The sequence below is a fragment of the Ranitomeya imitator genome, chromosome 6 (assembly GCF_032444005.1).
Source record: "Ranitomeya imitator isolate aRanImi1 chromosome 6, aRanImi1.pri, whole genome shotgun sequence".
Taxonomy (NCBI): domain Eukaryota; kingdom Metazoa; phylum Chordata; class Amphibia; order Anura; family Dendrobatidae; genus Ranitomeya; species Ranitomeya imitator.
Window position 1 is genome coordinate 533585331 of NC_091287.1, and position 24606 is coordinate 533609936.

Below are 24606 nucleotides of genomic sequence, written 5' to 3' on the forward strand. Positions count from 1 at the left end.
AAAATACAAACGTAGGGATGAAATAGATTCAGCAAAGTGAGGCCCGATATTCTAGATAGAGCGAGGATAGCAAAGAGAACTTTGCAGTCTACAAAAAACCCTAAAGCAAAAAACCACGCAAAGGGGGCAAAAAGACCCACCGTGCCGAACTAACGACACGGCGGTACACCCTTTGCGTCTCAGAGCTTCCAGCAAAACGAATTGACAAGCTGGACAGAAAAAGTAGCAACAAAAGCAAAGAAGCACTTATCTAAGCAGAGCAGCAGGCCACAGGAAAGATCCAGAAGCTCAGATCCAACACTGGAACATTGACAAGGAGCAAGGAAGACAGAATCAGGCGGAGTTAAATAACAAAGCAGCCAACGAGCTCACCAGAACACCTGAGGGAGGAAGCTCAGAAGCTGCAGTACCACTTGTGACCACAGGAGTGAATTCAGCCACAGAATTCACAACAGTACCCCCCCCCCTTGAGGAGGGGTCACCGAACCCTCACCAGAGCCCCCAGGCCGACCAGGATGAGCCACATGAAAGGCACGAACAAGATCTGGAGCATGGACATCAGAGGCAAAAACCCAGGAATTATCTTCCTGAGCATAACCCTTCCATTTAACCAGATACTGGAGTTTCCGTCTAGAAACACGAGAATCCAAAATTTTCTCCACAATATACTCCAATTCCCCCTCCACCAAAACCGGGGCAGGAGGCTCAACAGATGGAACCATAGGTGCCACGTATCTCCGCAACAACGACCTATGGAATACATTATGTATGGAAAAGGAGTCTGGGAGGGTCAGACGAAAAGTCACAGGATTGAGAATCTCAGAAATCCTATACGGACCAATAAAACGAGGTTTAAATTTAGGAGAGGAAACCTTCATAGGAATATGACGAGAAGATAACCAAACCAGATCCCCAACACGAAGTCAGGGACCCACACGGCGTCTGCGATTAGCGAAAAGTTGAGCCTTCTCCTGGGACAAGGTCAAATTGTCCACTACCTGAGTCCAGATCTGCTGCAACCTGTCCACCACAGAATCCACACCAGGACAGTCCGAAGACTCAACCTGTCCTGAAGAGAAACGAGGATGGAACCCAGAATTGCAGAAAAATGGAGAGACCAAGGTAGCCGAGCTGGCCCGATTATTAAGGGCGAACTCAGCCAACGGCAAAAAGGACACCCAATCATCCTGGTCTGCAGAAACAAAACATCTCAGATATGTTTCCAAGGTCTGATTGGTTCGTTCGGTCTGGCCATTAGTCTGAGGATGGAAAGCCGAGGAAAAAGATAGGTCAATGCCCATCCTACCACAAAAGGCTCGCCAAAACCTTGAAACAAACTGGGAACCTCTGTCAGAAACAATATTCTCAGGAATGCCATGCAAACGAACCACATGCTGGAAGAACAAAGGCACCAAATCAGAGGAGGAAGGCAATTTAACCAAGGGCACCAGATGGACCATTTTAGAAAAGCGATCACAGACCACCCAAATGACTGACATCTTTTGAGAAACGGGAAGGTCAGAAATGAAATCCATCGAAATATGTGTCCAAGGCCTCTTTGGGACCGGCAAGGGCAAAAGCAACCCACTGGCACGTGAACAGCAGGGCTTAGCCCTAGCACAAATCCCACAGGACTGCACAAAAGCACGTACATCCCGCGACAGAGATGGCCACCAGAAGGATCTAGCCACTAACTCTCTGGTACCAAAGATTCCAGGATGACCAGCCAACACTGAACAATGAAGTTCAGAGATAACTTTACTAGTCCACCTATCAGGGACGAACAGTTTCTCCGCCGGACAACAATCAGGTTTATTCGCCTGAAATTTCTGCAACACTCGCCGCAAATCAGGGGAGATGGCAGACACAATGACTCCTTCCTTGAGGATACTCGCCGGCTCAGATGAACCCGGAGAGTCGGGCACAAAACTCCTAGACAGATCATCCGCCTTCACATTTTTTGAGCCCGGAAGGTACGAAATCACAAAGTCGAAGCGGGCAAAAAATAACGACCAACGGGCCTGTCTAGGATTCAAGCGCTTGGCAGACTCGAGATAAGTAAGGTTCTTATGATCAGTCAATACCACCACGCGATGCTTAGCTCCTTCAAGCCAATGACGCCATTCCTCGAATGCCCACTTCATGGCCAGCAACTCTCGGTTGCCCACATCATAATTACGCTCAGCAGCCGAAAACTTCCTGGAAAAGAAAGCACATGGTTTCAACACTGAGCAACCAGAACCTCTCTGTGACAAAACCGCCCCTGCTCCAATCTCAGAAGCATCAACCTCGACCTGGAACGGAAGAGAAACATCTGGCTGACACAACACAGGGGCAGAACAAAAACGATGCTTCAACTCCTGAAAAGCTTCCACAGCAGCAGAAGACCAATTAACCAAATCAGCACCCTTCTTGGTCAAATCGGTCAATGGTTTGGCAATGCTAGAAAAATTACAGATGAAGCGACAATAAAAATTAGCAAAGCCCAGGAATTTGTGCAGACTTTTCAGAGATGTCGGCTGAGTCCAATCCTGGATGGCTTGGACCTTAACCAGATCCATCTCGATAGTAGAAGGGGAAAAGATGAACCCCAAAAATGAAACTTTCTGCACACCGAAGAGACATTTTGATCCCTTCACAAACAAGGAATTAGCACGCAGGACCTGGAAAACCATTCTGACCTGCTTCACATGAGAGTCCCAATCATCTGAGAAGATCAAAATGTCATCCAAGTAAACAATCAGGAATTTATCCAGATACTCACGGAAGATGTCATGCATAAAAGACTGAAACACAGATGGAGCATTGGCAAGTCCGAACGGCATCACTAGATACTCAAAATGACCCTCGGGCGTATTAAATGCAGTTTTCCATTCATCTCCTTGCCTGATTCTCACCAGATTATACGCACCACGAAGATCTATCTTTGTGAACCAACTAGCCCCCTTAATCCGAGCAAACAAGTCAGATAACAATGGCAAGGGATACTGAAACTTAACAGTGATCTTATTAAGAAGGCGGTAATCAATACACGGTCTCAGCGAACCATCCTTCTTGGCTACAAAAAAGAACCCTGCTCCCAGTGGTGATGACGATGGGCGAATATGTCCCTTCTCCAGGGATTCCTTCACATAACTGCGCATAGCGGCGTGTTCAGGCACGGATAAATTAAATAAACGACCCTTAGGGAATTTACTACCAGGAATCAAATTGATAGCACAATCACAATTCCTATGCGGAGGTAGGGCATCGGACTTGGGCTCTTCAAATACATCCTGATAATCAGACAAGAACTCTGGGACCTCAGAAGGAGTGGATGACGAAATAGACAAAAATGGAACATCACCATGTACCCCCTGACAACCCCAGCTGGTTACCGACATAGAGTTCCAATCTAATACTGGATTATGGGTTTGCAGCCATGGCAACCCCAACACGACCACATCATGCAGATTATGCAACACCAGAAAGCGAATAACTTCCTGATGTGCAGGAGCCATGCACATGGTCAGCTGGGCCCAGTATTGAGGTTTATTCTTGGCCAAAGGTGTAGCATCAATTCCTCTCAATGGAATAGGACACCGCAAAGGCTCCAAGAAAAACCCACAACGTTTAGCATAATCCAAATCCATCAGATTCAGGGCAGCGCCTGAATCCACAAACGCCATGACAGAATACGATGACAAAGAGCACATTAAGGTAATGGACAAAAGGAATTTGGACTGTACAGTACCAATAACGGCAGAGCTATTGAACCGCCTAGTGCGTTTAGGACAATTAGAAATAGCATGAGTAGAATCACCACAATAGAAACACAGTCTGTTCAGACGTCTGTGTTCTTGCCGTTCTACTTTAGTCATAGTCCTGTCGCACTGCATAGGCTCAGGTTTACTCTTTAGACAATACCGCCAAATGGTGCACAGATTTACGCTCGCGCAAGCGTCGACCGATCTGAATGGCCAAAGACATAGACTCATTCAAACCAGCAGGCATAGGAAAACCCACCATGACATCCTTAAGAGCCTCAGAGAGACCCTTTCTGAACAAAGCTGCCAGCGCAGATTCATTCCACAGAGTGAGTACTGACCACTTCCTAAATTTCTGACAATATACTTCTATATCATCCTGACCCTGGCACAAAGCCAGCAAATTTTTCTCAGCCTGATCCACTGAATTAGGCTCATCGTAAAGTAATCCGAGCGCCAGGAAAAACGCATTGACATTACTCAATGCAGGGTCTCCTGGCGCAAGAGAAAATGCCCAGTCCTGAGGGTCGCCGCGCAAAAAAGAAATAATAATCAAAACCTGTTGAATAGGATTACCAGAAGAATGAGGTTTCAAGGCCAGAAATAGCTTACAATTATTTTTGAAATTAAGAAACTTAGTTCTATCACCAAAAAACAAATCAGGAATAGGAATTCTTGGTTCTAACATAGATTTCTGATCAATAGTATCTTGAATCCTTTGTACATTTGTAACGAGATTATCCATTGAAGAGCACAGACCCTGAATATCCATGTCCACACCTGTGTCCTGAAACACCCAAATGTCTAGGGGAAAAAAAAGACTGAACACAGAGCTGAGAAAAAAAAATGATGTCAGAACTTCTTTTTTCCCTCTATTGAGAATCATTAGGTTGGCTCCTTGTACTGTTATGAAGGCAATCCAGTGACACAGTGTGCCAGCAATCAGAGCACATACAGTGATCTGACAATAACCCAAAAACAATAGAACGAGCTCTGAGACGTGGAATCTCTGTAGACCGCAATACCTGAACCTATCCTAAACACAACTAAAGGCAGCTGTGGATTGCGCCTGACACTACCTATGCAACTCGGCACTGCCTGAGGAGCTGACTAGCCTGAAGATAGAAAAACAAGCCTGACTTGCCTCAGAGAAATACCCCAAAGGAAAAGGCAGCCCCCCACATATAATGACTGTTAGCAAGATGAAAAGACAAACGTAGGGATGAAATAGATTCAGCAAAGTGAGGCCCGATATTCTAGATAGAGCGAGGATAGCAAAGAGAACTTTGCAGTCTACAAAAAACCCTAAAGCAAAAAACCACGCAAAGGGGGCAAAAAGACCCACCGTGCCGAACTAACGGCACGGCGGTACACCCTTTGCGTCTCAGAGCTTCCAGCAAAACGAATTGACAAGCTGGACAGAAAAAGTAGCAACAAAAGCAAAGAAGCACTTATCTAAGCAGAGCAGCAGGCCACAGGAAAGATCCAGAAGCTCAGATCCAACACTGGAACATTGACAAGGAGCAAGGAAGACAGAATCAGGCGGAGTTAAATAACAAAGCAGCCAACGAGCTCACCAGAACACCTGAGGGAGGAAGCTCAGAAGCTGCAGTACCACTTGTGACCACAGGAGTGAATTCAGCCACAGAATTCACAACAGCTTACTGTCACAGGGTGACCGCAACAGAGAGGGGCCAGAAGACTGCAGCGTCTGATTGCTTCTACTCCTGCGCTGAAAAGAAGCACTTCTCCTTCTTTTTAAATAGTTTTTTTTTTTTTTTTTGGCATAACAGGGGTTAATCAGCCATGTTGGAAACTCTGGGAGTATAAGCTCTCAGCTGAGCTCAGTAAGCCACTCCCATTGACTTTATAGTTTGGGTTCTGATTCAAACCCATGTCAGAGATAGCTTTTGTTACATGGCTGGGTGGAGAGGTGTTTATATGAGGACTTTTGGAGGAGTTATCGGTGACTGTTGTGTGGTTTGTAAGTGTGATAATTCCCTTCCCTCCTCTTACTTTGGTTATTCTCCCATTCTCCACTCCCGATGCATTCCTCTGTTGTATGTGAGTGAATATTTGTATGCTTGGTATTTCATGTTACCCTTGTTTGTGTTGCACAGTAGTGCCCCTCTTCCCTTGGTGGGGGAAGTAAACAGACAGAGGGCTCATTCAGGAGATAAGGCAAGGGTGGTGGCCCTGGCATCTTCTCCTTCAGAAGTATCCCGGGAAATAGATAGAGCTAGGGAGCCCCTAGTGATAGGGACAGGGAAGGAGCCTCTGGTCCCAGGTCACCTGACTGCTGAGTCATGACACTTACAGTTAAGCTTGGCAATGGCTCAATTATGCCCACAGTGAAGCATGGTGGTGGTTAGTGATGCCTACATTGAAATATGGTGGTGGCTCAACAATGATTTGGGGAAGCTTAGTTTCCTCTGTCACTGGATATCTACAGCATGTAGAAGGCAAGATAAATTTAATAATGTATCATAAAATTCTAGGAGGAAATGTCATGCCTTCTGTGAAGAAGCTGAAGCTTGGGAATCATTGGACCTTCCAAATGACAAAGGTCTCAAGCATACCTCAAAATCCATCAAGGCTTAATTTCATAAGAAGTCCTGGAAGATTCTGGGGTGGCTGTTACAATTGCTGATTTGATTGCCATAGAAAATGTTTGGTGGAATGTGAAGAAGGCAGTTCCATCAAAAATATTAGTGACCTTGAGCCATTGTCCATGAAGCTAAGATTTCTCAGTAATGCTGCCAGAAACGGTGGTCTAGCTATGCATCATGTTTTCAGCAGGTTATAATAGTCAATATTACAGTAGTGCAGTATGTAGCCCAAATCGTGGTCCCCTATGAAGCTTAGCTTGTGGCACAGAAAAGCCAAAATGGTAGCAACAAGAGTCTTCAAATACACAGGTTTAATGATCTTTACATGAGTGCAGATATATTAATTCATAACTAGTCAAACGGCAAAAGACTTTATTAACATTACCATGTAGCACATCATTTGACAAGGTATGGAATGCTAATACTAATAACAGTACATAAAAACATCACCAGAATCACCATCTGTACATGAATACATAGACAGAACCACCATCAGTACATGCATGCATCACCAGAACCCCCATCAGTACCATCAGTACATGAATACAGCATCACGAGCACCATCATCAATATATGAATACAGAACCAAAACAATCATCAGAAAATGAATACAGCATCATAACTATCATCAGCACAGAAATACAACACAACTGTCATCAGTACATAAATACACCAAAACCACCATCAGTACATGAATACATTGCTAGACCCATATTTAGTACTGAAAACTTCATCAGAACCATCATCTGTACATGAACACAGCACAATACCATCTTCAGGATATTAATACAGTAACAGAACCACAGTCAATACATGAATTCCGCACCAGAATCAACATTACAACATGAATACAGAACCTGAACCATGATAAGTAGAGGAATACAGTACCAAGTTTAGTACAGTGATCAATTACTATGTCAGCCCTCCACCATATACACTTATAATGCCTGAACGTTCAACTCCCAGTATGTCCTTAACAATGATAAAAATATGCTGGGAGTTGTTGTTACCAGCTATTATCAGACTGCAGACCATACAGGAACCACAGTACTGACTAGACGCAGTCAGTAATACAAGTAAACATTTATATTCCGGTATCTTAATGTTTTTTTTTCTCTGATTGGAATCATTTTCTTCTTCTCTTCTCTATTTTATCCAGATGCCATGATGACTTTTCACATCCACAGCTCGTCTCTGCAGACTTCCATCCTTTCTGGTCTTCTGCAATCACAGTCTTAAAATTAACAGTGTGCTTACAATGGCCACTGAATCAAAAATATCAGCCCTGGCTGTGCAACTGAATAATTGCCTCTGATTGTGCTTTCTGCGCAAAAATGTCACCCACATTGTTCGTCTTATGGTACAACGACACTGACTTCTTCTTTAAAATATTGCTTCCATACTGTCTTCCTTTATACACTATAATAGCTACACTGTTCACCCTTATGAACTATAAGCACAGCACTGTCCTCCTTTATGAACTATAAACAGATATTGCTTCCACACTGTCTTCCTTTATACACTATAATAGCTACACTGTTCACCCTTATGAACTATAAGCACAGCACTGTCCTCCTTTATGAACTATAAACAGATATTGCTTCCACACTGTCTTCCTTTATACACTATAATAGCTACTCTTCACCCTTATGAACTATAAGCACAGCACTGTCCTCCTTTATGAACTATAAACAGATATTGCTTCCATACTGTCTTCCTTTATACACTATAATAGCTACACTCTTCACCCTTATGTACTATAAGCACAGCACTGTCCTCCTTTATGAACTATACACAGCACAATGACTGCCTTTATGAACTATAACCACCACACTCTCAGACCTTATGAACTACGACTGTCCACTCATTTGAACTATAAACATTACACTGTCCTCTCCAATGAACTATAACCACTATAGTGTCCGCCTTTATGAACTTTACCCTCCACACTTTCCATCTTTATAAACTGTAATCCCTACACTGTCCTCCTTTATGAACTATAAACATCACAGTCACAAGCGGCCTCCTTTTCATACTGTCCCATCTATCTCCACACTGTTTCCCCCACACTAGCCCTCTTTCAGGATGTGCATTCACACTGTCACTCCTCAGGCTGCTCCTATTTCCACACTGTACTACACTAACATTGCCCCCTCTCTACACTGTGCCCCTTTTTCACTCTGGCCCCTCCACACTACCCCCAACAACACGCCCTCTATCTCTACTGCACTCCTTTTCATTATTTCATCCCTTTGCATATTGCCTCTCTATACATTGCTCTCACACTAACCCTACCTCCTTACACGTTCCTTGTTTGTACAGCTCCCCTACAGAGTGCTTACCTTGCCACCATCCTCACCACCGCCACCATCCTCATCACCACCACCATCCTCACCACCACCACGTCAGTAGCATGATCAGTTGACCTCACCATGCTTCTACAGTACATATTGCCTGGATCCTGGAGGTGCCGATGTAACACCCATATTGTCTATTGTATTTGCATCTGAACACCAAGATCAGGAAGCCAGTGTTCTATCTCAGGGGTCCCCAACTCCAGTCCTCAAGGCCCACCAACAGGTCATGTTTTCAGGATTTCCTTTGCATTGCACAGGTGATGCAATTATTACCTGGGCAAGACTAAGGAAATCCTGAAAACATGACCTGTTGGTGGGCCTTGAGGACTGGAGTTGGGGACCCCTGTTCTATCTGGTCTCCACGCAGGGAGTCAACACCAAGTTCGGGCAACAGTTGAACCCCACTCTTCTGGGACTTTCCAGTTGATACAATATTATATATGTCGGCCTGAATATCCCATCCTCATATTGCACAAATACTTGTCCTGTTCTCTATATAAATATCCTCTTCAACTTTCCTAATAGCTCAAACATTAGAAATTGCAACATATAGGAAGCACTAATGGAAGTAAAAGGTCAAAAATAAATCCGAGCTGGTTATTGTAGAGCAATCTGTATAGTGGATGACGTGTGGCAGCTAGATGGCGCCAAACTCTTACAGAAAACTGAGGGAAACCAGCACAGGGCAAAAATGGTGCAAAGGGACAAAGGGAACAGACAAAAGCAAATTGTGTCAATTACATGTAATGCTGCGATCCATAGGGCTGATTTACGGGGTACGACGTGTGCGGCAACAAAATAACACTAAGGACAATATCTAGATATTTAGTAAATACCTTATGTCTTACAATGGAAAATATTGCAACACTGTAGCAGAATTATGGGGAAAGAAAGAAAGAAAGAAAGAAAGAAAGAAAGAAAGAAAGAAAGAAAGAAAGAAAGAAAGAAAGAAAGAAAGAAAGAAAGAAAGAAAGAAAGAAAGAAAGAAAGAAAAGGGGGGAAGGAAAGGAGGGAAGGACGGAGGGGAGGAAGGAAGGAGGGAAGGAAGGAAGGAAAGAGGGAAGGACGGAAGGAAGGGAGAGAGGGAGGAGGGAAGGAAGGAGGGAAGGAAGGAAAGAAGGAAGGAGGGAGGGAAGGAAGGGACGGAAGGAAGGAGGGAGGGAGGGAAGGAAGGAAGGAAGGAAGGAAGGAAGGAAGGAAGGAAGGAAGGAAGGAAGGAAGGAAGGAAGGAAGGAAGGAAAGAAGGAAGGGAGAGAAGGAGGGAAGGAAGGAAGGAAGGTGGGAAGGAAGGCAGGAAGGAAGGAGGAAGGAAGGAGGGAAGGAAGGAGGGAAGGACAGAAGGAAGGGAGAGAGGGAGGAGGGAAGGAAGGAGGGAAGGAAGGAAGGAAAGAGGGAAGGACGGAAGGAAGGGAGAGAGGGAGGAGGGAAGGAAGGAGGGAAGGAAGGAAAGAAGGAAGGAGGGAGGGAAGGAGAGAGGGAGGGAAGGAAGGAAGGAAGGAAGGAAAGAAGGAAGGGAGAGAAGGAGGGAAGGAGGGAAGGAAGGAAGGAAGGTGGGAAGGAAGGCAGGAAGGAAGGAGGAAGGAAGGAGGGAAGGAAGGAGGGAAGGACGGAAGGAAGGGAGAGAGGGAGGAGGGAAGGAAGGAGGGAAGGAAGGAAGGAAGGAAAGAGGGAAGGAAGGAAGGAAAGAAGGAAGGGAGAGAAGGAAGGAAGGAAGGAAGGTGGGAAGGAAGGCAGTAAGGAAGGAGGAAGGAAGGAGGGAAGGAAGGAAGGCAGGAAGGAAGGAAGGAGGGAAGGCGGGAAGGAAGAAAGGAAGGAGAGAGGGAAGGAAGGAAAGAAGGAAGGAAGGGGGGAAGGAAGGGGGGAAGGAAGGAGGGAAGGAAAGATTAAATACTCACATAGTAATGTCACCTAATGGTTTTTAACATCAGTCCTTTGCACCCCCCCAATGCCCTCCTAATATTAATATTGTACGATGATTAATATTTGCTGACTTGTTAAATAAACCACTAGGCTGACGAGGAATCTTGGCTGAAATGGTGTGAAGCAAATAAGAGCTCCGGACACTTACATCAGACATTTCATTAACTTTACACCCAGAAAGAAAACGTGAACGTTCTAACAGCGGCCAGATATAGAGGAGCGGTTGTGGCCCCTTCCTCCATTACTGGCCTTGTGTCTTCCTTGCATCCACCCTGACCGGACGAGATCCGCCAGCTCATTATTACCTTTTACCTTCCCTACATATTGTGACGCTGCTGTGACACCAGTATTTACAATTGGGGTAAATGCGTTGGGTCACAATGACTGAATCTCAGCATATCGGCCAATGATCGCAAATCTTCACAATGTGCAACCAATGTTTGTAATGGGATAATTACATCACTGGGAGGGTCCGGGGGGGATCTGGGGGCTTCAACCACTTCTGATGGCCTAATGGGGGGTGGCCATTGCTTCTCCTTATGGAAACCTTTTATCCAAGGAGGTTTTTAGCTTTTATTCTTCTTTTCCATTGATAAACAGCGCACAAGTGTTGTAAATAGTTAACAAGTGTGGCTGCAGTGTAAATCGTGGGGGTGAGGAAACCCTGAGACAGGAGGGGAATTCGGGTTATTTCTAGGGGTTCCTTCAACTTTAACAGCAGCGGCTTATAGCTCCTTGGTATTTTTGAGATAGACACTCAGTATGATTATATCCACATATTATTACATAGACCTCTTAGGCCTGATGAAGCCGTTGTACTTACTGTGAAAAAATCCATGCTCAAACGGCTATACAATCCTCATATTAAAGTGAGTGTATTATGGGTCCAGCTAAAACCATATAATCCCCAAATTAAATGAGTATTTCCAGAGTCCAGCCAGAGCTGATACGATTGTTTCATTTGTGGATTGTTCTCCCATTCTGGCATTTATGTCTCTCCCTCATCGGAGCCATAGAGCTGGACTCAGAAAATACTCATTTTATCATTAGGCAATAAAGCTTTCAAAGAGCATTGTGCAGCCCTTCTGGCGTGGATTGTCACAGTAAGTACACTAGGCTCATCAAGTCCTAGATATCTAACAATGTATATGTACAGTTTGTACTTTATGGAATCTGGTAACAGATCCCTGCAAACTGTACAAAAGGCGCAACTGCGTGACAAACCCACGTCTACTGCATCGGTGTGAAGGATGTGTTGGCCTTTAAGGCTCTGTCTTCCTGTGAGAGCCTTCCATCCTACTGTTTGCTCATTTCTTTTTTTTCCCCCCCTCTTGTTTAGCAGCAGTGTAATTTGGCCATTTTCCTGGAATGATAATCCAGCTTCATCCTTCCTTACCCTGAATTACCTTAGTCATGAAGTGAGGTCCTGTGCAGTGCAATCACTCATCAGCAGCACTGTGTGCAGGAGACGTCTGCCCCTCCCCCTCCGCCACTAGGGGGCGATGTGGCTTCATCAATCCAGGCTTTTAATAGGAGTGGTCGCATCATAGGGAACTGTGAAAGCTCTGCCTGATCTGGTCACTGTCTCCATACAATAGGAGACTGCCAGTGACTCTCAGAGGCTTGTGTGATAGATAGATAGATAGATAGATAGATAGATAGATAGATAGATAGATAGATAGAATGTAAGTCCGCAAGGACAGGGTCTTCTCCCCTCTGTACCAGTCTGTCATCATAAATTTGTGTACTGTAAATGATATCTATAACTTTGTATGTAACCCCTTTCTTATGTACAGCACCATGGAATTAATGGTGCTATATAAATACATAATAATAAATAGATAATAGATCAAAGATAGATAGATAATAGATAGATAGATAATAGATAGATAGATAGATGATAGATAGATAGATAATAGATAGATAGATGATAGATATGTAACCCTTTCTCATGTACAGCACCATGGAATTAATGGTGCTATATAAATAATAATAATAAATAATAATAGATACATAAATGTTCATTAAAAAAATAAATTTTGGTTTCAGAAATTAATTCTTGTGCATTTTATGAATGAAGCATCCCCGGCGCCCTGTTCTTTACCATTAGAGGTAGATAGGGTCTCTGGTCTTTCAACCTTATGTTGATGTAAAAAAAAAATTCCCAGACAGGTTACATGTAAATTGCAAGTGTTATGCAACTTACACTAAAGACTTTGAAGACAATTTTGTGCAAATTGAGACCAAAAATCCAATCGGGTTGGATCGTGTCACCGGCACACTGACAATCAGATACAATCTTGCATTCCGACCCCGTGATCTGTGGAGTCCAAGTTTCCATGGCGCGTGTATCTACATTTTAGGCTCATGAGGATCAATTAATATAATCAATCATAAACTGTATTATTTTACAGAAGACATTGAGGTAATGCAGATTACTGTAAGGATCGGGGGTGATCATAGCATTGGCGGTAAAGGGCCCCTCCTTCACAACCAAAGCAGGGAGAATTGGGGGGCCCTCCTCTGTCTGAACCGTCCAGTCCTCAGGATATATACATTAGCATTAGAAGAGGGCCCCTGTGTAAGAACAGTGTATGGGCAATAATGGATCTGTGAAGGTGGTAGTGCCCCCCTCTTGATATGTCTGCTGCCCCTGTACAGAAGTCTTTATAACATACATTGATCTATTATACTATGCTGATGATGGAACTTGCGTGTTCCACTGAGCCAGGAAACAGTTAATCTTCCTCTGCATCCTCCCAAGGGAAAGTGATGGTGCAGGAAGTGCGAGCGCCCCCTAGCGGGCATCATTGTGAGACAGAGCAGGTATGTGACCCCTCTCCTGGAGAGTGCTGGACCTGCAGTGATCGCCCACCAGGACACTGCCAGTAACTCTGCCCTGTCACATTCCGGTGAGCTCACCATTAGCTAACGTTGCCCCTGCGGTCGCCGGCAGCAGCGGCCTTCCTGGGGATTTACAGATTTGTATTTATTTGTTTATCTTCCAGCTGCGGACGCGGCGGCGGTTGCCCGGCAACAGCAGCGGTTTAGAACGTTCGGAGCGCGCACTTGCTACAATGTTGCAGCCCGGCCCACGTGACCGCACTCTGCGTTCTCTGCGCCCGGCGCTGCGGGGCCCGGACTGTTCCCCCGGCGCTGCGGCTCTGCCGGTCCCGGCCTGTTCCCCCGGCGCTGCGGCTCTGCCGGTCCCGGCCTGTTCCCCCGGCGCTGCGCCCCGCCCCCCCAGCTGGCGCAGTTAGCATTGTATCCGGCACGCAGGGAGTTAACCCTCCCTGGCTCCAGCACTACATGACCGCACACCCCGCCGCCGCTCCGCCCCGTCCACCCCGCCCTCTAAGATTTGGCGCGAACCGTGGGCCGGGGCTCCCGGTATATATACCCGCTCCCTGCTCCTTCTCGCGACTTTGTGCTCGGAGTCTGCTGCAGCGAGCTCGGTGCTCAGCCCGGATCTAGGGGGGAGGAGGAGGGCGGCTCTCCGGCTGTGGATTATTACCGGAGTGTGGCTTGGCTCGCAGGGTAAGGGTCCTGGCTTTTATCCCTCTGCTCCCCGTGCTGGGAGCTGGCACTGTGTCTGGAGGGGCTTGTGGGACTGGGTGATGTTATGGGGGTGAGGCGGCTCTTGTCTTTTTGGGGGGCTTGTTTAGGGTGAATATTAATATATCTGGGACGGGGGTCTTCTCGCCTTGGTGACTTATGTGGGATGGGTGCTGGCTCGGGTGGCTGAGGGTCTTGATCTGTCTTTTAGGGGCACCTTATGTTTAGGTCTCCTTTATGGTACAGCTGTCAGTCTGGGGGTGCAGTGAGATTTGACAGGGTAGTTGTCAATGTTGGGGTGCACCCACCCCCAATTCATCCAGTAGTTATATAGTGTGTGTATAGTCATGTCTACAGACCCCATTCATCCAGTAGCTATATATTGTATATAGTCGTGTCTAGAGGCAGGAGGGGGCTGTCATAGTGCAGGGGTCTTCTAGGGTGTTAGGGGTAGGCACCCCCCCATTCATCCAGTAGCTATATATTGTATATAGTCGTGTCTAGAGGCAGGAGGGGGCTGTCATAGTGCAGGGGTATCCTAGTGTGTTAGGGGTAGGTACCCCCCCCCCCCATTCATCCAGTAGCTGTACATTGTATATAGTCGTGTCTAGAGGCAGGAGGGGGCTGTCATAGTGCAGGGGTCTTCTAGGGTGTTAGGGGTAGGTACCCCCCCATTCATTCAGTAGCTATATATTGTATATAGTCGTGTCTAGAGGCAGGAGGGGGCTGTCATAGTGCAGGGGTATCCTAGTGTGTTAGGGGTAGGTACCCCCCCCCCCATTCATCCAGTAGCTGTACATTGTATATAGTCGTGTCTAGAGGCAGGAGGGGGCTGTCATAGTGCAGGGGTCTTCTAGGGTGTTAGGGGTAGGTACCCCCCCCATTCATCCAGTAGCTGTACATTGTATATAGTCGTGTCTAGAGGCAGGAGGGGGCTGTCATAGTGCAGGGGTCTTCTAGGGTGTTAGGGGTAGGTACCCCCCCCATTCATCCAGTAGCTGTACATTGTATATAGTCGTGTCTAGAGGCAGGAGGGGGCTGTCGTAGTGCAGGGGTCTTCTAGGGTGTTGTCAGTGCGGAGAGGGGCTCCATTGTCAGTGGCGGGGCTGGCTTTGGCACTGGGGGCCACTGTCTGGCTGTCAGTGTAGCAGTCTGGGCTTGGCGGTGCCTATCCTATATACTCAGCGTAGTACTGGGGGCTGAACTCTCCGTGTGATCCCCCTCCTTCCTGCACAGCCGGCTTTTTCCTGGACGGTGCATGCCTGACACTCGCTCCTTTGTTCCCAGGGAAAGTTTGAGACCCCGATGTATCACTGCGGGGCTGGAAGTCGCTGTCTAAGTGACAGCCGTGGCTTTGTAGCGGTGTCTTTACTGTGCACTTCTTTCCATCCAGTCTAATCACATGTTCGTTCTTCTTGCAGGTCACCAGTAAAGGAGTTCACCATGCCTTTAAACTCCAACTACCAGGGCAGGAATTACGACCTGGATTATGACACTATGCAACCGGTCTTCTACTTTGACGAAGATGAGAACTTCTACCAGCAGCAGTACAACCGTCTGCAGCCTCCGGCTCCCAGTGAGGACATCTGGAAGAAGTTTGAGCTCTTGCCCACCCCGCCACGGTCCCCCAGCCGTAGATCTAGCCTGTCCAGCCTCTTCCCGTCTACTGACCAGCTAGAGCTGGTCACAGAGTTCCTGGGAGGGGACATGGTGAATCAAAGCTTCATCTGTGACCAGGATGACGAGACGTTTGTAAAGTCCATCATCATTCAGGACTGTATGTGGAGTGGATTTTCGGCAGCAGCCAAGCTGGAGAAAGTGGTGTCTGAAAAGCTGGCGTCCTACCAGGCTGCTAGGAAGGAGAATTCTGTATCCTCCCAAAATCAACAGCAGCAAAGCCCACAGAAGTCTCCTACCAGCCAGGGTAACCTCAGCCCCATAGGAACCAGTAGGACCAGCAGCGGATACCTACCGGATCCAAGTTCTGAATGCATCGACCCTTCAGTGGTCTTCCCTTACCCGTTGAATGATAGCATCTCCAAAGTTGGCTCTCCATGCTTGGTTCAGGAGCTTAATATGGACACGCCGCCCATCAGCATCAATGGCTGCAGCTCTGAATCTGGTGAGTACATGACTTGAGTGTTGACCTGCTGCAATGCCATGGGTGTGGGGGGGGTAGTATTCAGCCTGGTCACCGTTGACTGTGCCCACTACTGGTGTGGTGAGGGTGGGGTTCCCGTAGCGTCTATGTGCCTGATCTTTCCCAGCTGTTGGAAGTTGTCGCTTTGTAGATCTGCAGCACTGCAGTAGTGGGTGGGGTTTCTAGTGAAAGTGGTTTGGGCAATGAATGAGTTTAGGGCAGAGACGCGCCACGCTTTCGAAGAATGCTGCGGACAATGACTTATCTCTTGACTTTGCCTTTGTTGCTTCTTATCTTCCGATGACTGGCTTTTTGCTCTTCATAGAAGCAAATGATGATCTGCATTGCTAACTTGTCTCCATTCTTTTTCCAGAAGAGGAACAAGAAGACGATGAGGATGAAGAAGAGGAGGAGGACGATGATGATAATGAGGAGGAGGAAGAAGAGATTGACGTTGTCACCGTTGAGAAAAGATACACTGCATCCAAGAAGGACTCCCACCAGTCCAGACCCCACCATAGCCCTCTGGTCCTGAAAAGGTGTCATGTCCCGATCCATCAGCACAACTACGCGGCACCGCCTTCCTCCAAAGTGGACTATCCTTCCTCCAAAAGGGTCAAACTCGAAAGCGGCGGCAGAGTTCTCAAACTGATCAGTAACAACCGCAAGTGCTCGAGTCCCCGGTCGTCCGACAGCGAGGAGAACGACAAGAGGCGGACGCACAACGTTTTGGAGCGACAGAGGCGAAACGAACTCAAGCTGAGTTTTTTTGCCCTCAGAGACCAGATCCCCGAAGTAGCCAATAACGAAAAAGCCCCCAAAGTCGTTATCCTTAAAAAGGCGACGGAATACGTCATCTCCATGCAGGAAGACGAGCGGCGGCTCCTCCGGGAGTCCGAACAGTTAAAACTCAAAAGAGAACAATTAAAACAGAAACTCAAACAGCTCAAGAGCTCGAGTTTGTGAACTTTTCTCTAGAATATCCTATTGGACTTTTTTTTTTTTTTTTCTGAACTGTGACAGTCTATTTCAAGGTTGTCTTATCGAAATCCTACGAGATCTTATAGACTAATGGACAAGTGCATGCAAAGGATTGATAAAAAGAAAACAAAACAAAAAACTACACAACCTTGGCTTGGTCTTCGATAAAGATTTTGCCAGCACCTTAATACTGCCTCAATATATGAATGAATATACGGGAAACAGAACTTTTTTTTGTTTTGTTTGTTTCTTGTTTGTTTGTTTTTACATATCTTTGTATTTAAAACTTTATTTTTCTTATAAACAGATACTGAAGTTTTGCTCTAAATAGCTTTTACGATGATTATATCCGACATTGCTGACTTGTAATAATATCTTTAACAAAATCTTTATAGATGTAACTTGTATTAATATTCACTTCTAACACCTGGCAAAACAACAACAAAAAGGGGCAAAGTTTAACATCTCTGCTTGTTACTGCCGTTATGCCTTTAATTCAACTTTTTTTAAATTTTTATTTTTTTTATTTTGGTTGTGTTTTTAATATTCTATTATAAAAGTTGTCATTTGGTTAATATTTCTATATTTGATCTGACCGTGCAAAATTCTGAAGACCTGATGAAGAAAGGTGCTGACCAACATGTCGTTGTTTAGATGTGATTTCATATGAAAAACATAAACAAAGTTAGACCCTTTCCCTCCCCTCTTTTTTTGTTGAAGATTTGGTCTTCGAGGGACGAAGGAAAAGGGGCTCGAATTTGGGTTTATTCTCTATATTGGTTCTCTTAATGATATTATAACATGCTGGCGGTTTTAAAAAAAAAAGAGAAAAAAAAATTCATCAATGTCTTTTATATAAGGCTTGTTTGCTTAAATTTAAACTATATATTGGGCTGTGCCCAGGTTGATATAGTGGCCTTTAACGTGGCAAGCTGTTTGGAATAAGCTTCAGAAAATAAAACAGAAAAAAAAATCAATTTAAACATTACCTTCTTTTTGGTTTGTGGTTTTTTTTTTTTTTGCTCTGGGATTTGTTTTTAAAGGTCATGTGTGAAAGCTACCATCTTCTATGGACTTGGTCTACAGAGCCTAAACGAGACGTGGCCACAATCTGTTCTCGTTTTGGCTCCAAGAGTGAAAGTTTCCATTTGCTAGGTGCAGAAGAAAGTCAAGATGTGGCAAAATACTTTCTAATTTAGATGTCCATGAAACTCGTTGGAGTATAAACTGATGTTGAAACAGTAGGGATCTTCAGACCTGAACTCTACACCACCATATAGATAGGCCTATGAGGCAGTCTCTCATCCCACTGCTCTCAAGTTCTTCAGAAACTCTTCCCTTCATGTATGGCAGGGGTTTGACACTTTCCACTACCCTAGTGAACAACTTTCAAACTTCTTGCCCAGAAACTCGTGGCATTTTATAGTTTTGGATCCCTATAGTTGTGTGAACCCAGCCTTTAGTTCCAAAACCTCAGTTAACCTTCGTAAGGTAGCGAATTGTGCTCTTAAAACACCCAACTAATATTTATGGCCGGTATCAGGCGTTAACAATCTTGAGTCAATAGACCAGTGTTCCTCCAACTCCAATCCTCAAGAGCCACCAACAGGTAGTGTTTTTTCGGAATTTCCTTAGTATGGCCCAGGTGATGGAATTCTAACCTGGGCAATGCTAAGGAAATCCTGAAAACATGACCTGTTGGTGGCTCTTGAGGATTGGCGTTGGGTGAACACTGCCATAGACCGTGTTGGCCAGATCGGTCATGAGTCTTCGGACCCGAACATGACAACCTCTTTATGAGGCTGTTGTGTTCTGGTCAGGAGCTCGGCCACCAGTCTGAACATCATGGTTCCTACTCGGTCCATGAATAATTGACATGTAAAATCATCTGTGGTTGGTGATGAGTTGGCCGCGTGTGCCATGGATGGTCAACATGCCTGGACCATGATAAACTTTTGACAAGTCGGTGTGTAAGACGTCTTATATGGTCACTTGGTGACCTGGTGTTATCTTCCCTTCCCAAGTTGAGTTCAGCAAGTCGTTCTTAATTCTGCCATTCCAGGTCATCTGGCTTCGTCTTTGACACAGTTTCAGATCCTACAACGTTATAGGCCGTTCGCGATGAGCAAATACAGATGTCTCTGTCACCCAGACACTGTGTAAAGCCGGTTAGTTGTCTGGTGGTGTTCTGTGCAGCTCGTCTCCAGTGAATGGCAGAGTTGCTTTACTCATGGCCGTTCTTGACAGTGCAGCTGTTGGAAAGGGAGGGCCATCAACAGCTGGTGGACACATCATGTCATGAGAAGAGCGGCAGCAGGTGTCAAGCCCAACTGCGGGCTAAAGCTGCAAGGGGGTAAACAAGGGGTCATTGTTATGAGACCCCTCATGTGAAAAAAAGCCCATAAATCTAGGACACATGTCATGTGTCTGTGCCTTACCAGGTACAAGCCGGCTATGACTAAGGAGATCCAGGCTCCTCTTCCTCAAGAACCCTAAGGCCGTATTCACATGGAGGATTTGCATATTGCATATCTGACATGTTTTACGGTATGATCAGCAGTATGGGGGCTGAGGTTGGATTTCTGCTGCAGATTTGCACAAGGATTTTTTTTTTCTTCTGTTGCATAAGAAGAAGATTGTCGAAATTCCATATGTGGGGAAACATGCTATCATTGGATTCCTATGCAAACGGAAGAGTAAATTGACATTTCTGTAATGCTGTTCCTTATATCTGAAGGGGGGGATACTCTTACAGCTGTTTTTGGGTACTATTAAAGGGGTTGTACCCCACTACTTCCGGAGGGTAGTTGATGTATGGTCACTGGGGATCTGACCTGGATGACCTCCATTGATCCAGAAAAGTCGCCTATGTGAATGGAAATGTTGTGCACGTACATAACCATGACCTCTCCATTCACTTCTATGGGACTAACCGAAACGCTCTCAATCACTCCCATAGAAGTGAATGCAGTGGTGGTCTCGCATGCGCACCACCTAGCAGGACTTTACGAGAAGGGACAATAAGATGCCACATGGTCGCACCCTATGAGTTACACAGAGTATAACAGGCCAGACAGGGTTCTCTATGCCGCCATATTCGGTCCATTAACCTGCAAGGAACTTTTCTTGGTCACTGTAACTGTGGATGATGGATTATGGAGCGCTGCTCAGCACATTCCTGGGATAATGAAGAAATGCATTTTTTTGACAATGGAGCACATCTAGGTTTGTATGGCTGCCAAAGTAAAAAAAAAAGGGTAAATTACATCATCTCAGGACATCTGGCTTTACCTGTCCTCCCCAAAAATAGGTGGTGGTGCCCTGGTGTGCCACGGCCGGAGGTGGAGAATAATTGGGGGCAGATCGCATTGCAGTCCTTGTGAACAGCTGGTGAGAATGAAATCCAAGGAATGTTCTGTTATCACAATCAAATTTGTTATTTCAACATTTAAAATATCCCATTACTGAGCGGTGGCCCCGGCAGGGGAGGTTACCGGGCATAGGGCTCCTTCTGTGCTGGCCCTGCCAGGGGAGGTTGTTACCGAGTGCAGTGCTCCTCTGTGGTGGCTCCGCTGGGGGAGGTTGTTACTGGGCGCAGAGCTCATCTGTGGTGGCCCTGCCGGCGGAGGTTGTTACCGGGTGCAGGGCTCCTCTGTGGTGGCCCCGCCGGGGGAGGATGTTACCAGGTGCAGGGATCCTCTGTGGTGACCATCCTGGGGCTGATGGTTGGAGAAGCTTGGGATTTCTGTCTGGCTCCTGCGTGGAGGTGGCCCTGCTGGGGAAGGTTACCGGGCGCATTGCTCCTCTGTGGTGGCCCTGCCGGCGGAGGTTGTTACCGGGTGCAGGGCTCCTCTGTGGTGGCCCCGCCGGGGGAGGATGTTACCAGGTGCAGGGCTCCTCTGTGGTGGCCATCCTGGGGCGGACGGTTGGTGATGCTCGGGATATCTGTCTAGCTCCTGCATGGAAGTGGCCCTACCGGGGGAGGTTACTGGGGTGCAGGGCTCCTCTGTTGTCGCCGTCCTGGGGCTGATGGTTGGAGAAGCTTGGGATATCTGTCTGGCTCCAGCGTGGAGGTGGCCCCGCTGGGGAAGGTTACCGGGCGCAAGGCTCCTCTGTGGTGGCCCCGCTGGTGGAGGTTGTTACCGGGTGCAGGGCTCCTCTGTGGTGGCCGTCCTGGGGCAGATGGTTGGTGAAGCTCGGGATATCCGTCTAGTTCCTGCGTGGAGGTGGCCCTACCGTGGGAGGTTACCGGGCCACAGCGCTCCTCTGTGGTGGCCGTCCTGGGGCGGATGGTTGGTGAAGCTCGGGATATCTGTCTAGCTCCTGTGTGGAGGTGGCCCTACCGGGGGAGGTTACCGGGGCGCAGGGCTCCTCTGTGGTGGCCGTCCTGGGGCGGATGGTTGGTGAAGCTCAGGATATCTGTCTAGCTCCTGCGTGGAGGTGGCCCTACCGGGGGAGGTTACCAGGGCGCAGGGCTCCTCTGTGGTGGCCGTCCTGGGGTGGATGGTTGGTGAAGCTCAGGATATCTGTCTAGCTCCTGTGTGGAGGTCGCCCTACCGGGGGAGGTTACCAGGGCGCAGGGCTCCTCTGTGGTGGCCGTCCTGGGGCGGATGGTTGGTGAAGCTCGGGATATCTGTCTAGCTCCTGCGTGGAGGTGGCTCTACCGGGGGAGGTTACCGGGGCGCAGGGCTCCTCTGTGGTGGCCGTCCTGGGGCGGATGGTTGGTGAAGCTCGGGATATCTGTCTAGCTCCTGCGTGGAGGTGGCTCTACCGGGGGAGGTTACCAGGGCGCAGGGCTCCTCTGTGGTGGCCGTCCTGGGGCGGATGGTTGGTGAAGCTCGGGATATCTGTCTGGCTCGTGCGTGGGGTAATGTCGTGAAATGCAGGAAACAGCTGGACGCTTTAGGAAACGTGACTCTTCAGGGATTCCTCCATATTTGCTCTTCATTATTTTCGACCATCAGCTTCTTCCTGACACAATGGGGCAATTTACTAATTCTGTCCCAGCTATAGGCACAAATATATCTGCGGCTCGTAATGGATGATAGCAGAGAACAACAGACGTTTCTGTGTGACATGATGGCATATCCCTTGGTTTGTCACTTTGTGATACATTTTTGTATCTTTGCCGTCAAATTTAACCCTTACGCCGCTCGCCCACATAAAAAATGTTTCCAAAATAAGTAATAACGACCGTGACGTCACATTATGTACCAGATTGTATCATACGGGGATACGTGCAGGTATTCTAGAGATTGAGCTAGTGTATCTAAGTTTCCATGGGGTGGTACAGTTTTCCTGTTAAGCTCGTCACCATCATATGTAATATAGTCTGCAAGGACGGGCTGGTGTATCTAAGCCTGTTAGGTTTGATACAGTTCTGTTGTGCAGCTGTATCTTAAGTTTATCATGTACTGATTACCAAGAGCTGGTGTATCTAAGGTATCATTTCTATCATGTGTGATACTGTTCTGCTGAGCTGATGTATCTAAGCCTATCGTGTCTGATACTGTGTGTTAAGCTGCTGTATCTAAATCTACCATGTGATAATAGCTGCTGAGCTGATGTATCTAAATCTACCATGTGATAATATCTGCTGAGCTGATGTATCTAAGCCCGTCATGCTTGATTTAGGCTGCTGAGTTGGTGTGTCGTGTGATACGGTCTCAGATTATCAGACAGCACTACAATCCTCATTATAAAACATTCATTGTGAGGGGAGACGGTGTATCTGAGCTACTGTATCTAAGCCTATTGTGTGTGATACCGTGTGGCTGATGTGATGTTTCTAAGCTTATCATATGTGATACTGTGCGGCTGATCTAATGTATCTAAGCCTATCATATGTGATACTGTGCTCCTGATCTGGTGTATCTAAGCTTATCGTGTGTGATACTGTGCTCCTGATCTGATGTATCTAAGCCTATCATATGTGATACTGTGCGGCTAATCTAATGTATCTAAGCTTATCATATGTGATGCTGTGTGGCTGATCTGATTTATCTAAGCCTATCGTGTGATACTGTGCTTCTCATCTGATGTATCTAAGCCTATCGTGTGATACTGTGCTTCTCATCTGATGTATCTAAGCCTATCGTGTGATACTGTGCTGCTGATATGATGTATGTAAGCTTATCATGTGTGATACTGTGTGGCTTATCTGATGTATCTAAGCCTAACATATTTGATACTGTGCTGCTAATCTGATGTATCTAAGCTTATCATTTGTGATACTGTGCAGCTGATGTATCTAAGCCTATCATATGTGATACTGTGCGGCTGATCTGATGTATCTAAAGTTATGTGTGATACTGAGCATTTTGACTGGTGTATCTAAAGCTGTTGTGTTTTATACTGCCTGGAGATCTGGTGTATCTAATCCCATCCAGTGTGATACTGTCTCAGAGCCCTCATCCTGTAAAATTCATGAATTTCAGTACAATGTAACCTCCCAAAAAAATGTGCATCTGAGCCAGTGTATCTAAAAATATTGTGTGATACTGCCTCCTGAGCTGGTGTATCTAAGCCCGTTATGTGTTGTACTATTTCGCAGAATCACATAGCACTACAATCCCCATCATGTAAGATAAAGAGTTATCTCTAGAGAAATGCTGCATCTGAGCTGCTGTATCTAAGCCTGCTGACCTGATGTATCTAAACCATCATGTGTGATACTCTCTGCTGAGACTTTGTATCTAAATATCTGTGGACAGGTACAAGATACGCCTGTGGTGTGATTTAACCCTCCTAAGCCGGTGTATCTAAGCTTTTCCCGTGTGATACCTTGGGAGCCACAGTAACGGCGCAGTCGTCTATATGTTATAATTGATTATTTCTATGCCATTTACAAGGAGGGAAAACACAATCCATGGCCAGCGACAGTGTATTCTGCACAATGGCCCTTTTTAGGCTTTTGCCGGTCTAAGAATTTATTGACGCCGTCCCTTTAAGACTTGTTTAAACAAAAACCTTTGCTGACTTTACTGCTGTCACATTCCAGACACAATGCAAAATGGAGGAACCTAGTGAGCGGCCTCCGGCGTCATGGGTCCCAGTGACCTCTGGGTGTGCAATGCATCATGGGCCAGGGAGGCCGAGCGGCCCGATAGAGCGTCAGATCGGGGGTCCGACATTAGTGTAGAGGAGCGCTCCACATTACACTCATGACCCTTTGATTTCACCATGTTATCCCAAATGATGTCTGTTTTGAAGTTAGAAGTCCTACAATTAGAAGCCCCTTATTAAAGGGATTGTCCACCTTCGGGGACATTTTTTTCATGCGTACTCAAATGCATACA

General features: G+C 46.4%; 1 protein-coding gene and 1 long non-coding RNA gene across 2 annotated transcripts in view; one reads left to right on the forward strand and one right to left on the reverse strand.

The window, feature by feature from the left end:
- Positions 1-12492, reverse strand: part of LOC138641515 (uncharacterized) — a 39240-nt gene extending 26748 nt beyond the window's left edge. Inside the window, exon 1 of the long non-coding RNA XR_011313894.1 lies at positions 12039-12492. This is a non-coding gene — a long non-coding RNA (uncharacterized lncRNA). The remainder of the gene's footprint in view (positions 1-12038) is intronic.
- A 1562-nt stretch (positions 12493-14054) lies between these two features.
- Positions 14055-18296, forward strand: MYC (MYC proto-oncogene, bHLH transcription factor). Its single transcript, XM_069731894.1, has 3 exons — positions 14055-14169; positions 15609-16309; positions 16701-18296. The coding sequence occupies exons 2-3, from the start codon at positions 15631-15633 to the stop codon at positions 17291-17293; spliced, it is 1272 nt and encodes a 423-aa protein (XP_069587995.1). The 5' UTR covers positions 14055-14169; positions 15609-15630; the 3' UTR covers positions 17294-18296.
- The last annotated feature ends 6310 nt before the right edge of the window (positions 18297-24606 follow it).